Raw genomic sequence first — 16734 nt, forward strand, 5'->3', positions numbered from 1 at the left:
AAAGAAACAGAGCCGAAGGGAGCGACGGGGCGGGGGGAGGGCCTCGAAAGGAGTCTTGCCGGGCAGGCAGCGGGGATTGCAGCGCCTGGGAGAGCCCCGAGGAGCAGCAGATTCTCCCGCAGCCCAGATCTTATGGGAGGACTGAGCAGGACGCCAGGGGGACCCGACGGCGCCGCCGCCGCCGCCGCCGCTGCTGCTGCTGCAAGGGAGGCGGCAATGACATCGCCCAGCTGAAGGGAGCTTCTCCTCGCTGGAGAAAGCGCCTGTCGAGCTCGCGAGGGGGCACTGCTCTGCTCCTGCCTGCCTGCCAGCCTGGGTGGGGAGAGTCCAATGGCCTTGCGCAGCAGCACCCCCGCCCCAACGCCGTTCTCCATCCAAGCCATCCTCAACAAGAAGGAAGAGCGAGGAGCGAGGAGCTTCTTGCAAGGCCGGCTGCAACCGCTGCTCTCGCCCGCAGGGGGCGCCCTGGCCAGCCCCGACGTGGCGCCCGCCTGCTGCTGGAGACTCTTCGGCGACGAAGCGGCCGCGCTGGCGGCGGCTCTGCAGCACGAGCACCGGCCGTCCCCTTTGGCCCCCGCAGCTTCCAGAGCTCCAGGGCCCGCCATCTGGGACTCTGACTCTGCCCTGAGTGAGGAGCAAGAGGGCGACAAGGAGGAAGAAGAGGACGAGGACGAGGACGACGAGGAGGAGGAGCATGGCAAAGCACTCGCCGCTGCCTTAAGGCCACGCGAAAGACCTCCCTACGGCAGTGGGGCCCGATCCCCGTCGGGGGGCTCCGGCAAGGAGCGGCCGACGCAGGAGCTCCAGGACCAACCCCCGGCGGCTCTCAGCGACAGCGAGCTCTCAGCCCGAGTCTCAGGTACGCGGAGATGTCGCGGGCGGCCGCGGGTGCGGATTCTGCGCCTCTCTTGATCGGCGTTAGAACTGCCACTCTGGGGGCCTTGACTGGCTGAACTGGGGAGCTTTTCTTTCCATTCGGCGCATTGCCGTGCATGGAAAGACTAGAGGAGGGCATCCATCCAAAGTAACCACGCTTTAATCCCCCAGCCCCCACAAAGTGGCTGGCTGACTGAGACCATAGAATTCGGAACTGGGCCACTTCGCCTTGCAGGTGGGAGAAATGGGGTTGAATGCTTCCCTACATTAAAAAAAAAAAAAGCTCCCTATCCGGACTTAACAAAGCCTTGTTTTGTTTTCTGCATTGAGTGTTCTGCTTTTTTGTGCTTTTGTTTTTAACTATGCAAATACATTACTCCCTCACCTGCGGTCTCAAGTGGAATAATCCAGCATTCACTCATTGCAGAAGGGAGAATGCCCCTGCTGGCAATCTAGGTTGGTTCATCTAGGGGTTAAAAGGTTGGATTTCGCTTTCCTCCCCTTTCAATGCATGCTGAATGTGCTCTTGGACGGGCAAGGAGAGGGCACGCCCGGGCTTAGCAAATGTTGAGGGGTCATATCAACACGAATTTTACACACCAGCGGAGGGGAGAACGGAATGGAGACAAAGTGACGTGAGAATGGAGGGTGGCGATCGAATGAACTGGGCCTGGGCCTCTTAAAAAGATGGTGATGCAATGAGCAAGGGTCTACTTCTTATAGTGCGCTATAAGAAGGCTAGTATTGCTTATAAATAGAGGCTAGTATGGAGTATTAATTTATGTGTGGAACAAAGATGCGTAGTACCACTGTCTTTGACAATTCAATCATCTTCTCTTTGGTTATTAGAGACCCCAACACTCGAAGGTAGTTACAATTTGAAATCACTATTAATGGCAGAATTTAGGGTTACTGTGCACAACATGCCTCCCAAAGGTGGCAGAAAGCTTTTGTTTGTTGAGTAAAATAGAACGATCCTCTTGAGGGCTAGAAACTTGCTACCTTTAAAAAAAACAACCAATCTGACATTTCCTTGCTCATTACCAAAGTTGCAGCTCAAGCAAAGGGGAATATGTTACACACCGGCCTGTAAAGCTAACACCTAACCTGTTGTGCTTTATCATCAAATGCAAACTTATGCGCACACTAACCTTGGAATAAGCTCCATTAAACATATTGGGTTTGTCTTCGAAAACATGCCTAGGACCAGGCTGTTTGCCTCTTTTCTCCATCTTCCCACATGCCGATTTGACCTAAGCTGCTCGGAAATCTGCTCCCTTGCTCTTTATGGGATTAAACTTTCCCTGAATTTATTTAGAAGGGAATGACCTTCCACCACTCCTATGCCACTTTGATCATCTGCTGCAGCCCCAGCGGGCTGGACATAGACTGGAAACTGCTCCATCCCTTGGAACAACTTGTCTGGAGCCCAAGCTGCTCCTCAAAACTTGAATTCCCTGATCCGGTGACAGTTCCTACCTACTGATACAGAAATTAGGTTGTGACCCAAAAGCATTCTGGGAAGTCCCATTGAATCCTGTGGTTGGGAGGGGTAGAGCAGTTTAGCGACCTTCTCGGAGACCTTGGGTACCACACTTCGCCGGTGGCTGCCAGGGCTGAGGAAAGGAGCGCTGTGCTCCTTTTCTCTGCCAGGGCAAGACCGTGCATGAGCGGGCCTTCATCTGCCTGGTTAGGGGGAGCAGACTCAAAGGTGCTCTTACCCCTAGATTTCCAGGCTGAAGTCGAGGGTCTCCACAGCCCCTGCCCCCCCCCCCCGCAAATCCTCTCAAGTCTGTCTCGGGTGGTGTGGACGCCCTGCTGAGCTTGATGATACTTAAGGGAGGGGGCTCCAAAGGCCTTTAGATCCAGGCTCCATAATTACCTAGGTGCACCTCTGGGAGCAGTCTCCAGGGAAGAGGATCTCCTCTTTTTCTCAAAGGGCACAACAGCTCCTGGCCTTCCTTGTTCCTGACTGCTCCTGCAGTCCTACCAAAAAGCCACAATTTCTCTAGGACTTAAAGTCTGCTTGGTCCCTTCTCTGGGGAGAGAACCACACCGGGACAATCCAAAGATGGTCAACAGCCTAGGGAGGAAAGGCAGCAAAATCCAGGGGAGTGGAGGGCTGGAATTTAAGGAATCCGAACAAATTTATTTCAAGCAGAAGGATGGGTATGTGCCAGGGGCATAGTTAGCCCCTCTCCCTGGCACCCCTGGGTATGTCGTGGCTACTATAAGCAGCCATCGCCATTCTAAATTTTGGGCACAATCCAGCCTCAGTCAACACACCAGACATTAAAGTCCCGGCGGGCTTCAGTCTTGGGCCTAAAACTCAAAGGGATTTCAAAGCGCTTCACTTTGGTTGGATTTGTGCCCTATATTATTTCTTAAGCACCTGGATGGGGGCGGGGATGCGCTCTACACTATCAAAAAAACCCACCAAAAAACCAAAGGAAGTAGAAATAAATTTACTACAGCAACAAACCTCAGCCTGCCCACAGGTTTCCACTCAATTATGATGCGGGGGCGGGACGGAGGAGGCCTTTGTGGCCGGGCGGCTGGTTGGGAGAAAGACCATCTCAACTTGAAGGACGTTTATGGCTCGTCTTCAAATGCGGGAATATCGAAACCTTGCCCATTGATGAGGCTCCATTCCAGAGTTCCCCTCCCATTCATTCGAGTGGGATTTCCAGGGCTGCTTCGGCTCGTGGCTTGAGTGTGAACGGAATGAGTTCGCTCGCTCTTCATCTCCCAGCACATCCATCTGATCCACAACCTCCCGAGACAAGTGCTTCGAGCGTAAATAAGTTTCGCTCTCGCCGGGGAGATCCACGGGGCCCAGAACCTGGCTTCGGCTGGATTGTGGCTGGTGAGAACAGCTCAAACAAAAAACTGCGCTGCCCCAGCGTCCTGCAAAAGGAAATAATAACACGCTGTGCGGCCGCCTATCCTTTGCATGCTTTACTCGGAAGTAAGCCCCACTGTGTTTAGTGTAGCCTTGGACTCATAGGATTTGCGGTGCAGTATACAGGCTTAGGCTTGTGCTGGGTGGGCAGTTGAAGGCCCGGAGTGTTTCAGGGCTCTGATGTCAAGGATTCGGGAAGAGTCAGCCAAGTGCCTCTCTCTGCAGAGGCGCTCTCACCCCTGGACTTGGGTCGAAGTCCAGGGCCTCCACACACCCTGCCTCCCATCCTCTTTCGTCTGTCCAGGGGTGTGTGTGGTTTGTGCCTTCAAGAGCCTACGCCTTAAAAAACGATATTTAACTTGCGGGGGGGGGCCTCCAAAGGGTCCAGGTTCCAAAATTATCTAGGTGCACCTCTGCCTCTGGGAAAAATGAAGGGGGGGGGCGCTTCGGGTTCACACTCCTCCTGCGGGTTGCGCGACAGGCTGAAATGGAATGGGTTCTGACAGCTTTCGCTTTCCCAGCTCTCCCTTCAGAGGACCTTCCCCCGCGCCTAGGGCCTTACTTTTAAATTGAAGAAGGGGCCTTTCAAGCAGCAGGCTCTAGCTAACATGCAAAAGAAGCTTAAAACCGGAAAGGCCCAGAGCGACCCCGAGCCTCTCCCTTTGCTCCCTGGCATCGCCTTTCGAGATCGGAACCCTAGAGGTGTCTGGCGAGGGTGTAGATGGACCTTATTGATCCTTCCCTCTCTCCTCCCTTCCCGATGTTGTCTTCGCTTTGGTGTAACCTTCATGTGTTCGTGTGTTTTTGTTTTGTTTTGTTGAGTCTGTCTGTCTCTCTATTTAGAAGCTGGGGGGAGGGTCAAAACACAGAGACATTCCTGGGGGACGGGGGTTCTGAGCGAGGGAGGTGGGGGTAGACTCTTGTTTCTACGATGACCCAGCTGTGGTTCCATGCTCCCGGCCTGCAGCATTTACAAGAGGATGGGGGGAACATGACGGGGAGAATCCTTAAGAGAGCATCTCCCATTGGAGTAATTTGTCCCACGGGGGAAGGAAGAGGAGGAGGATCCGCTTTGAATGGATCCACTTTCCTCCTCTTTCTAGGAGGAGGCCTTCCTCTTCTCTCTCCTTGCAGCTACTTCACTACTAGACCCACCAAACTAAACACTGTCTGTCCGTTATTTTGAAGTTTTGCTCCCTGAAATCGACTGGGTTTACTTTCAAGTAAGCAGGACACCGATCTTCCTCCCATCCCGGATTTCTTGCTAATTCTGTAATGTCAGTCTTCCTGAGCCCACTCAATCCAGTCCTCCAGTCCTATTAATCCAGCTCAACAGGAGTTCAGCTCTTAAGCGTGTCTATTCTGATGTAAGCTCCATGAGTCTCACTTCCAAGCAAGTGTGCAGTCGACTTCAGCCATGCAGTCCGATCCTTGGCACGTGTATGGTCCGAAGGAAGTCCTACTGAATTCCAGTTACCTGGGACTTATTCCCAGGTAACTGTGCACAGGATTAGAGATTGCAGTTTTAGGAGATTTACTTGGAGCAAGCCCCATTGAACTAAACTGGGATTATTTCTGAGCAGACATGCTTAGAACTGAGCTGGATAAAATCGTGTAGCCTGCACTTGGTCTCTCTTGTGAATCTCATGCATGTGGGACAAATAAGCAAAAGAGTCCTTTCGAAAGGGAATTCACATCCTAGGACAACGTGGGTTTACCCTCGAATGACAGGCAAGCTTGTTCCAAAGTAAGTTCCTGAGGTCAAGGGGACTTACTCCTAGGCAAGCTTGACTATGAGTGTGTTGAGAAAATAATTGTGGCATTACTTTGAGGTAACTCTTTTATTTACGGGACTGCCTGGTGGGTCCTCCGGTCTGCGGTTTACTGTCACGAGCAACCTGATTCTGCCCGAATCTTTGGATTCTTTGGGTTCAGTCCGCCCTATTTAATTACATGCAGTTTATATCCTATAACAAGTCAATGTGACAGCATCTGGGAGGAGAGAGGGGGGTTGCCAGCCTCCGAGTACAAAAGACCTCACTCCATGCGAAACAGTTCTTGGGAAATCCTGAACTGTCTCCTTTAGAAAGGCCTGTTTCCAAGTCACTCATTTGGCGGGTAGAAAGCCTCTGGTCCTCCTGAAGAAGAAGCGCTCGGAACTGAAGGCACTTCGATTCCAGTGGAACGGACTTTCCAAGTCACTTTCACTGAAACCAAGGCCGGCGGAAATCGCTTCGAATCAAGTGTGCATAGGACCGCGGGAGGGGTTTCTCCTGGAGAGGGGTTCCTAACGCGGAGCTGTTCTTCTCCTAGAAAAACGAAACAGGCCTAGTTGTGCGTTTTAAGGGCGAAGAGGATTTGTCTGAACTTCAGAGGACATATGAAGCCCGTAACCGCAACAAAGGCTCTTGCAATGTGCCTTTTAAAAACGAAACTGAATCTGCAGTTGTAGCTCGGAGCAGGTCTTTAAAACCTTGCTGAAATTTCTGCTTCTCTTCCTCTCCCCCCGCGCGGCACCCCGGCTTAGATATTTGGGTGCCAGTGGCTGTCAGTCTTTGAACACAGGGCAGCGGAATGGTGTGCTGTGGAGGGGTGTGTGTGTGTGTCTGTCTGGGGGAGGGTGGTGAGGGGATTCGGAGGTCGCAAATTGCCTCCCCTTGACGCGGGGCTTTCTTTGCGCTTCCCCTCCAGCAGATCGCTGCCACCAGGACGAGGAGGACGACGCCGAGGACGGACGAGGCGGAACTAAGTGCTCCAAGCTGCTGTCGGAGGAAGGTGAGGCGGCTGCGGCTGGAGTTGCCCCGACGGCTGCCTCGACGGCGGCTCCCAAACCGCGCAAGAAGCGCTCGCGGGCAGCTTTTTCCCACGCCCAAGTCTTCGAGCTGGAGCGGCGCTTCAACCACCAGCGCTACCTGTCCGGGCCGGAGCGCGCAGACCTGGCCGCCTCCCTCAAGCTCACCGAGACGCAGGTGAAGATCTGGTTCCAGAACCGGCGCTACAAGACCAAGCGGCGCCAGCTGGCCGCTGATCTCCTGGCCTCGGCGCCGGCCGCCAAGAAAGTGGCCGTCAAGGTGCTAGTCCGCGACGACCAGAGGCAGTACCACCCTGGAGAGGTCCTGCGGCCGCCGCCGCTCCTCTCCCTCCAGCCCTCCTACTATTACCCTTACTACTGCCTTCCCGGCTGGGCCCTCTCCGCCTGCGCAGCGGCCGCCGGGGGCACACAGTGACACAGTTGGGACTCCCTGCCTCGAGTTTGGCTTCAGAAGCGCGGTCGCGGACTAAGAGACGGAGTGGTGGGGTGGGTGGGCGCGGACATGCAGTGGGGAGGGAATGAGAAACCCAGAACCCAGACGCGACCCGCAGTAGCAGCAGCAGCACCTCGGATCCTGTCTCTCAGTCCACACAAGGACTCTTCTGCTCCCCCGGCCTTCCCGATCCGTTCTGGTTTTCCAGCGAACCTTAGTGGGGCCTCTTAGAGGGTGCTGAATGCAAAGACGCCTCAGCTACAGGCCTCCTTCCCCTCCACTCTCCGGGCCCTTCCTTTTCCTCTATTCCTCTTAAGCGCCAAGGCAGTCTAGACCAGGGGTGGGCAATCTTGGCTCTCCACATGTCCTTGAACTACAACGCCCATCATCCCCACCCACAGACGGCAGAAAGGTGAGATTTTTCTTCACACCAGAACAAGTCCTCCCCCCCCTTTTGTTCCTTTTTTTGGGGGGGGGGTCCCTGACGGGGCACAATCCTCTGGGAATTTCATCTGCACACGTCTCACTGAAGTTAATGGGGCTGCTCTTGTAGCTCCCATTCACTTCAATGGGGCGTAGGCAGGAATACTTTCCGGTGGATCGTGCCCCTCTGTCTTCATCGCAATTTATGGAAGGGGATTTGGAAGAGTTACGGTTTTAGCACTTTCCGGTTGTATTAAAATTGTTGTTGTGATAATTATTTTTATATTCAATGTGAATATTTTAGGTGGGCCTATGAAAAAACACACACCACAAAACATTCCCGTGATAATTTCTAATACCATTCGGTGCCTTCTCTTGCCCCTTTTCTGACTCAGTTTCCCAGGAAACCTCTGTGCCATTCTGTTTGGTGGGCATCTGCACTCAGTTATGACTATTTACTTCCATTGAATTGTGAATATTTGTTTGTTAAGCCCTTCTCTTGTATCCCTCCTTTTTTTAATTTATAAAGTTCAGTTTAACTCTTGGCTATTGTCTCCTTTCTCACCTTAAGTGATTTCGATCCTGGAGCCCTTCATACACTTTTCTCGGAAACAAGCCTTTCAAATTGGTGGGATTTACTGCGGAGTAGAACTGGTTCAGATTATGCTGTGAGTGATTTTTGTTTGCATGCATCATGCAGTGAGTTTTCCAGTAGCAAGACAGAGGACGTGACAGGCCAGTCAGGCCAATCCAGACAAAGAGAAGCATTAAAAAAAAAAAAACCCACCAAAAAACCCCCCACAAAGCCCTGCGATCCCACTGTTACCTGGGAGAAAGCCCTTCTTAATACAACTAGACTCATTTCCGAGTAAATAGGACTAGGATCGGTCTCTGTGTGCTATTAATCTCAACAGGAGAGGTGTTCTTCAGTCTCTCTATTAAACTTAAAATATATTTCATTTCAACTGGTGCAAGCTGAGTAAATTTCAGCAGAACTGTGTATCTTGATCCTATGCATGTTTACTTGGAAGTAAATGTTCACTGCGGCTTTATGTCAAATGAATGGACACATCAGCGAGATTCGCAGGAGTCAGAGTTGATGTTGGCTTGACTGGGCTGTGGAGCCACCCAGTAGCCCCATTGAAGTTCAGGGAACGAGAGAGAGTCACACAGCCAAGGGAGTGCGGCTAGGAGTTTACTGTCAGGGTTGGCAGTCCTTCCTCCTGGAAAAGGGATCTGTGTGCGCAGCGGAGGCGACCCATGATAAGCCGAGCGGGTCTGATTGATACCCCGATTCTCTTTCTATTGACGAGAACTCTACGTCAAGATCAATCCCAATCCCACCCGTTTCCATGGAAACCTCTCATGCAAAGCTATTTGGGATCGCCTCCTTCAAAAACCAGTGTGCAGCCCGACCCTCTGCATGCTTACCCGCCAGTAGGTCCCACTTAGTTCAGTAGGACTTACTCCCAAGTAGCTGTTTATCTGGGTTGCAGAGTTAAATCCCATAAGCGCACACCTGAACCGGTTTGTGCATTCTGGGCTGTCCGGTTAGCGCCCTGGCATATACAGACGGCAGGGATATAGGTGAATAGCAAGGGAAAGAGAAGGACGCTTCACAGGGGAGCCGTTCAGGATCCTAAAAACATATTGGCTACTAAGATTGCTGGGAAGAATGCAGGGGCGTTGCTAGGGGAAAGGGGACCGTGTGTGTGCCCCTCTCCCCTCTGGGGGGGGCAGTGAGGGAGATAATGAAGAAAACAGGGAGGGGTGGAGCTGGGAGGGCCCTCAGGAGCTGATGGGCCCCAGGTTCTTTGAACCCATCTGCCCAATTATAGCGACACCCCTGGAAGCAGGTTTCTCTTAGGGTTCGGAAGCGAATAAATAGATGCTAACCAATCCCATGCTCCTGAGAAAGCCCCATTGCACTTAATGGGACCTGCTTCTGAGTCAACATGCCCAGGACTGCCTTGTCAGGCTGTACCGTTTTGAGAAAGAGGCCATTGTTCAAGAGGAGTCGATGCCCCTGCGTGGGCTTCCTATAATCAGACCTTGTCAAAAGCGACCCTCTCCCTCTCTCTCCTGCGCGTGGCCAGAAGGCGGCTTGTCTTGGATTAAAAGTGCCTTTTAACCAGCAGCTTCCGTTGTTCGCTTTCAAGAGGCCTTTTCACAGCCTGGCTACTACGCCAAGCCCGAGAGACCAACCTACTAGGTATTCCATGCGTGATGGGAAGATGTTTCCAAGACGCGGACTTAACGGCCTGGGGGCTGTGTTGAGGATCGGGAGTTAGACCCGTGGGAGTCCGCGGGACCCAATAACTGCCTTCGAGAGGCATCAGCAGCCTGGACCGAAGGCCCGGTCACTTGGACGGAACTTTGGGGTCCCCGAGCCGTTCGGCTCCACGGAGCTACGGGAGGCTTCCTGAGGAACAGCCGTTGCCCTCGCCATTGAAAAGCCCCCTCCCGCCGAGAGACGTTGTGAATGGAGGATCTAAGCGACCGCTGCTTGCAGACTTCCAAAGGACACCGGTCCCTCGAAATGTTAGCGCTCCTCGCTAACATTTCGAGGGACCGGTGTCCTTTGGAAGTCTGCAAGCAGCGGTAGCTTAGATCCTCAACGTTGGGCCCCCAGATGTTAGTGGACTTCAACTCCCATAATCCCAAAACCAGTGGCCTTTGGTTGGGGATTATGGGAGTTGAAGCCCAATAACAGCTGTGGGCCCAACGTCGAGGATCAATTCTTGTCTTAGCAGGAGGCTGATCCGTTATGGCAATACATCACGAGTAGTAAAGCGGGTGGGTGGCGGACAGAGGTTCGAGCGAGGGATGGCCTCACGTTTTCCCTTCCGTGTGTGAAAGGTCTGCCTCTCTGTCGGTCTCTGCAAAGTTAGTGTTTACGCTAGCAGGCGGCAGAATCTGATCTGATGGGGAAATGGGCTGGGGGTCGAAGCGTGGGTACGCAATGGCTGGGTGCCCTTCCAAGGTCTGAATTAAACGCCGTGGACTTCATTAAAGAAAGGGGAAAGAGCCTCTTGAGGTTTTGCACCAGACCCAAAATGGGCTGGGTTTCCCCCCTCCAAAATTAACCACGAGGGGACTGTATTTGGGTGGGAGATACATAGGGTTGGAAGGCGATTTGAAAACAAAACAAAATAGGACCATGCCTTTGATTCTACAATAGGATGAAGGTGCCACATTACACAGCGTTGGGTGTTTTCCGCCCACCACAGCACAGAGGTGGGAGACACCGGGTCGACACCTCCGTGGAGTGGGTGCTTTTGCTGCAATCCATCTGAAGCAAGGCAAAGTTCTCACGATCTTCTATAGTCCAGTCCACAAGTGTGCATTTAAACTGAGTTATTGCTCTTTAATTCAACGGAAGGAAGAACTCGGGGCACAAACCCATTTCGATTTAAGACCTTTGATGTTATGGTCGACTGCGAATCTCAGGTCACTTCCAATTAGGCTATAAACTTTAATCGGCAGGTGAATCAAGGAAGGCTGCAATCCTGCGTACACTTACCTGGAAGAAAGCTCCATTGAGCTCAATGAACTTTACTTCTGAGTAAACCTGCATACACTTGGTTGCACAGCTTTAGCTTCTTCATGGGGGGGTCAATTTTGACTGGAGGGGTTTTTTTAAACCGTGCGGCTGCAAGCCGAGGGCAAAATAGTTTCTTTTTGGAACTTTTTTTTGGCTTCTGGTGTGTGATACTGTAATAGTGATGGGAGAAATAGTAAATATGACTCTCTCTCTCTCTTTAACCAATGAGCGGTAACTTTCCCCGTTTTATTAAATTGTAAGTTATCTTTCGCTTCCTTCAGTCTTTCAAAAAGGCACCTACTGTGAGGTGTTGGTGATAGCACATTCATTTCATTACCATCAAATCACTGGTGTGTGCATCGGCGAAAAGGCAGACGACAAATCAAACCCATTCGTTGACAGCTCTACTTAGGATGCCTTGCAGGAGTCCTTTCCGAAGGGCAAGACTGTGTGGTTCCATTGTTGGCAACTTTCGCTTTGATCTCCTGCCGGACCTGCCTGGGAAAACGAACCGCAATTACGGCGGACTCGAGCATGTTGTTGTAATTACATGCGCGGTGTGGAGGGGCTGTGTGGCTTCTTACCACAATGGACAGTGCAGGGGGTTCACAAAGAGCCGCGTCGCCGGCAGGGAAGGCTCGCCTTGCCTGGTGGAAAGGCTAACAGAGCAGATCCACGAAGCCGAAGCGCTTTACATCCACCGGGACCGACGACTAAGGGGTTCAAAGGATCTCTGCTCCGACCATTAGTCCATCTTCTCATCCGACCCCTTTGCACTGAAGTGACTGGCAAGACGTGGGCAACTCCAAGCGCTTTTACCGAGATCGTGCACCTGAGGCACAGGAATGTTGTATACGGTAGAAGTAGTGTGGTGTTAGGATCGTTTTAATTTTATTTTTTTGCATTTCTATTTCTATTCTGCTCTTCCTGCAAGGAGCCCGGAGCTGTGCACATGCTACATGTACATGTTACGTTTATCCTCACAACATCCCTGTGAGGTATGAACTCAGGTTTCTCTGTTCCTAGTCCGACAATCGAACCGCTACACCACACTAGATTTTCAAACTATCCCAATTATTAATAATGGGGAAAGTATGATAAATTATAAGATGCAATCCAGCTAAAATTAAACCTTTTTTCTAACTTCGTCACATAGGGAGGGCTTCAATCCGATGCACATTTACTTGGGACTAAGTCCCACTGACCTCAGTGGGATTTACTTCCAAGCAATCATTCATCGGCCTACACCTCTTCCACAAATCAATGCGGTTTCAGAGGCCTCAACCTTGGATGAACTGTTCGTGCTACATTGGAATTCATTGGGTGATACTAAAGTGTCTGTAAGGTCCCCGTCAACAACTCACCGAAGCCGAAGTACTTGGATCGAGACCACGGGGAGGACATCGGCTCCCGTCCAAGTACATCGGGTTAATTTGGGCTACTGGTGCTGCAGCAGGAGAGGTTCGTGTTGGTCACACAGCACCAAACGCTCCTTGTCCTGTCCTGTCCTGTCCTGGGTTTTTTTGTTATTTTAAGCTTTGCTTTTTCCTTCCGCGATCCCCGCAGTTGGAAGAGAGATCGGCGAAAAGGAGGGGCCCGGCCAAGGGGAGCCTCCTTGAGACACAGGGAGAGAGCTTGTCTTTGGCTGGGGGGTGGGGGTGGCGGTTGGGAAGTGGGATCCTTTGCTTCTTGTCTCCAGATTTGTTTTCGAGTCACTCCCGCTGCGAGTGTTTTATCAGTCCCCCACAGGAAAATGTTCAGAAGGATGATCCTTTCGGTTTGCTTGCAAGCACACAAAAAAATAAAAAGTTAAAAAAGACAGAGAAAATTACTTTCTGAGGTCCCTTCTTTCTTTCTTTCTTTCTTTCTTTCTTTCTTTCTTTCTTTCTTTTTCACGGGTACATGTTTCCGCAATATTCAGCCCTACAGAGCTGTGTGTGAGAGAGAGAGAGAGCTAGAGAGCGAGAGCACGCGCAGACCTTCAATCGGCGTTTTTGGAGGAGAGAACCACGAGTAAGAGAAAGTCTTATAATTTCCCATTCTTTCTGATTTTCAGTTGAAAAGAAGCATTCCAGCTCTCTCTGATGTTGCCTTCTAAATTGTATAATATTATACACCGATTAAGGATTAATTTCGATTACTCTTAATACTCCACACTCTTAAATCTCATTAATTCCAATGGAAGACAGTGAAACAAGGATTTTAACCTCACTTTGAAGACAACAGAATCTAAAGCGCCTCTAAAATTGTGTGTGTGTCTGTGTGTGTGTGTGTGAGAGAGAGAGAGAGAGAGAGAAGGCGAGTATAAGACTGAAGAAAAATCTTTATTTTGCCTTTCAGCTGCTAATAGTAGCTGAATAGACATTTCCAGCTCGATGCACCACCTAGTGAAGACGAACCCTTCTTTTTAAGCCAGTTTTATTTCGATAATGAGAGAAAGAAAATCTGCCTGAAAAAGTGTTATCTTTTCAACATGAGCATTCATTCGGAAATGGGGCGGGGGGTTGTACCTCAGAATTTGTTTTTGAACCAAATCTCGGCGTCTTTATTGCCATAAGCCTTCATAATTCTCTGAACTGAGGGCATGCTAACTACTTGGAAGTAAGCCCCACTGGCTTTCTTGGGACTTACTCCCAAGTAAATATATTTAGGATTGAACGAGTCATTTCCGTACAAGTTAAACTGGTGTGTCTGCCAACGTGCTCAGCCTCTCCCGTCTACATGAGGGATGCGATCTTCCATTGAGGTCAGTAGAAAAGTCCCATTAATTTGAATGGGGCGAAACTGCAGCCCGTACTAAATTGCTTAGGAAAATGTGTGTGTGTGTACACACACACACATACACGAAATTACAACTGCTATGGAGATACAGATTTCTTCCCTTCTCGCCCATAATGGGTTGGACTGAGGATAGACCTGTCAGAAGGGGGAGGGGCTAGAGGACAGACGCCCAGGGCCCTGTACCTATTGGGACCCCACCTTGTAGAGCAGCAAGACAGACTCTTCTACTTATAACAAGGCCGGAACAATGTGGGGGTACACTATTTCTGCTCTGAGACCCCTGGGGGTGGGGTCATCGACATTGATCAGCAGGTCATGGCCAATCAAAAGAAAATCCTCCTTCACACAGCGCATAATGAACTTACAATTCTCTGCCAGGAGATATGGTGATGGCCCCTTGGTCAGGGGAGTAGCCAAGGGAGAGGGGGCAGTGTTCACCCCTCTTCCTGGTGGCCCCTTGGAGTGTGGGAAATAATGAAGAAAATGGGGAGGGGTGGAGCTGGGGGGTGGGGCTCAGGAGCTGGGGGGCTGGGTTCTTTGAACCCTTCTGCTCAATTATAGCTGCACCCTACCTGTTGTTTACCAAAGAGTAAAGAGGAGTTAGTGGAGGGCCGAGCGCTCTCTCAATGGCTCTTGGCCCCACCATCCATCAAGGAAAGGCCATCTTTCATGCCCTGCTTGGGAGCTTTCAGAGGCATCTGGCTAGCCTGTGGGAAACCGTGGTCACTGGTGGACTAGATGGACCTTTGGTCTTTCAACCAGCAGGGCTGCTCTGAGGATATCTAAGGCGTCTGTTTTTACTTCCACTGAGGCGTGCCTGGGATCGCAGCTTTTATCTCCCAGACTGGCCGAATAAGAAAAGGTTGAAAGTCAGAAAAGAATGCAGGTAAATGGAGTTAAACCTTCAAGCTTAACTCCCTCAGGCTGTGGGCGCCTAGGAAGCGTGGATGCAGAGTTGGCGAAGATCTTGTTCCAGGCTACTTCGGAGATGCCTGGAATGTCTGTTTTTCCAGTTAAACTAGCTGCAAGTTCAATGCTGCTGCTGCTGCTACTACGTACTACTACACATTATTGCCATTCAACCTGCTACCATAAAACAAGATCTGAAATCAATCTATATTTTCATGTTTTGCCCTGCGCAAGTCACCAATACCCCAATCCACAACTCAGTTAAGGCCAAGTACGTGCCTTTGTTTCTTCGTGTGCTCATTCATTGGGAAGTAAGTTTCATTGATTTCAATGTGACTTGCTCACCAATCTGTTTTGATCAGGATTCTACATTCTAATACATGTCAGTAGGTTTCTGGTCTTTGGAGCATCGCACAGCCGACTCTTAACGCCTTGGTCTTGAGGATGTTTCTGAGGAAACAAGTTCCCTTCACATCACCCGGACACATTTCTGGATACCTGGCCCGATCCACTGGGAAGCTCTTCTGCGCAAGTCCCCTTAAACTAAGAGGCAGCCGCACAATTTAAAGGCAAGTATTCCTTTCAAGAATGCCGAGGAAGGACACCTCATGTTGGGTTGTGCCGTCACGTTTAGACATGCTGAGGATATTTTCTTTTGCACGCCGGAGAATAACTGCATATATGTACACGATCAGTATATTTTTCAGATTCTACGCATTCGATTGGTCTTTATTCAAAACACTTATACTGCCGCTCCCCTGTTCATGTTTGGATCAGACCCAGACTCAGAGTCTATTCTAGACCAGCATCCTGTTTCCAATATTGACCGGCCGTGGGTTTCCGGGAAGCCCACAACCCAGGCATGGAGGCAACGGGCCTCCCTCGCTGTTTGGCCTGCTGGCACCAAGGTCCTAGTATTTAGGTGGGGTATACTGCTTCTGAACCTGGAGGCTCCATATCGCTATTATGTCAAGCAAATAGTTAAAGAAGCGGTTAACTCCTTTAAACTATAGGCCCAATCAACGTATATATTTGGTGGCGAAAGAGGACGAATGAGCGTTTTTTTAGAGTGTAAATTGAATCCACTGTGAAGGCAGTAAAGAGAAAGACCCTTGTGCGATGTGGCCATAGAGAGAAATTAGAGTAGATTGTGCTCCGGATCCATCAGCTAAATCGAAATCGTTCTATTAATTGATGTCCAGATCCAGACACACTTACTTCCAATCTCTCCCATTGGTTTCAGTGGAGACTACCAGGAATGTGGTTGGTCAATATGCACAGTTGACATCCCAGTAATGGTGCTTCTTAATTTCACAGTCGTACAGACATTTCAAAGCTGGAAACGTTTCCTCAGAAGTCAGGAGGGCTGCGAATATTTGGAGAGGGGAAAGGGAGGCTCACAGGAATTCCGAATCGGAGATCCAATTGACATGTGCGCTTCACCTCTCAATTAATACAGCACGATGACTTGCATGTGAAGGGCCAACACAGTTATAGCCTCATAAGCGAATTTGAATATCTCCAGACAAAGGCAAGGTTTTTCAACAGAGTCAATTTCATACGCTCCGTTGGCAGCCCTGGAGTGAATGGCAATTACATACAATCGGAGGTCTATAGAGATGTATAGACACATCGATGAAGGGGAGTGGGAAGATCTTGCAATTAGGTTTCATAGCATTTAGTCCTACATACGGTTGTTCGGAAGTGAGTCTCACTGCGTTCAATGGGTAGGTATATAGGATATCCCTGTCTCTGGCTTTTTAATTGGTTAAACAGCTGTTTTATTGTTTTTAATGCTATTGTAAGCCCCCTTGAGTACTTTTAATGCAAAGGTATTTTTTATAAAACCACATATAAATAAATAAATAGGACTGCAACCCAAAAATAAACAAATAAAGGTGCAATCTTATGTCCACTTACTTGAGATTAAGGTTCATTTAACTCAATACGTTCAGTCAGAAAACAAGCATAGGATCTTGGAGAGGAGAGGAGAGCTGGTCTTGTGGTAGCAAGCATGACTTGTCCCCTTAGCTAAGCAGGGTCCGCCCTGGCTG

At 50.3% G+C, this 16734-nt stretch overlaps 1 protein-coding gene across 1 annotated transcript; it reads left to right on the forward strand.

Annotated features, from left to right (window-relative positions):
• The first annotated feature begins 330 nt into the window (after nt 1–330).
• NKX3-2 (NK3 homeobox 2) lies at nt 331–7990 on the forward strand. Its single transcript, XM_053256203.1, has 2 exons — nt 331–859; nt 6473–7990. The coding sequence occupies exons 1-2, from the start codon at nt 331–333 to the stop codon at nt 7003–7005; spliced, it is 1062 nt and encodes a 353-aa protein (XP_053112178.1). The 3' UTR covers nt 7006–7990.
• Nucleotides 7991–16734: the final 8744 nt, after the last annotated feature.

This window comes from Hemicordylus capensis, chromosome 5, assembly GCF_027244095.1.
Source record: "Hemicordylus capensis ecotype Gifberg chromosome 5, rHemCap1.1.pri, whole genome shotgun sequence".
Classification (NCBI taxonomy): domain Eukaryota; kingdom Metazoa; phylum Chordata; class Lepidosauria; order Squamata; family Cordylidae; genus Hemicordylus; species Hemicordylus capensis.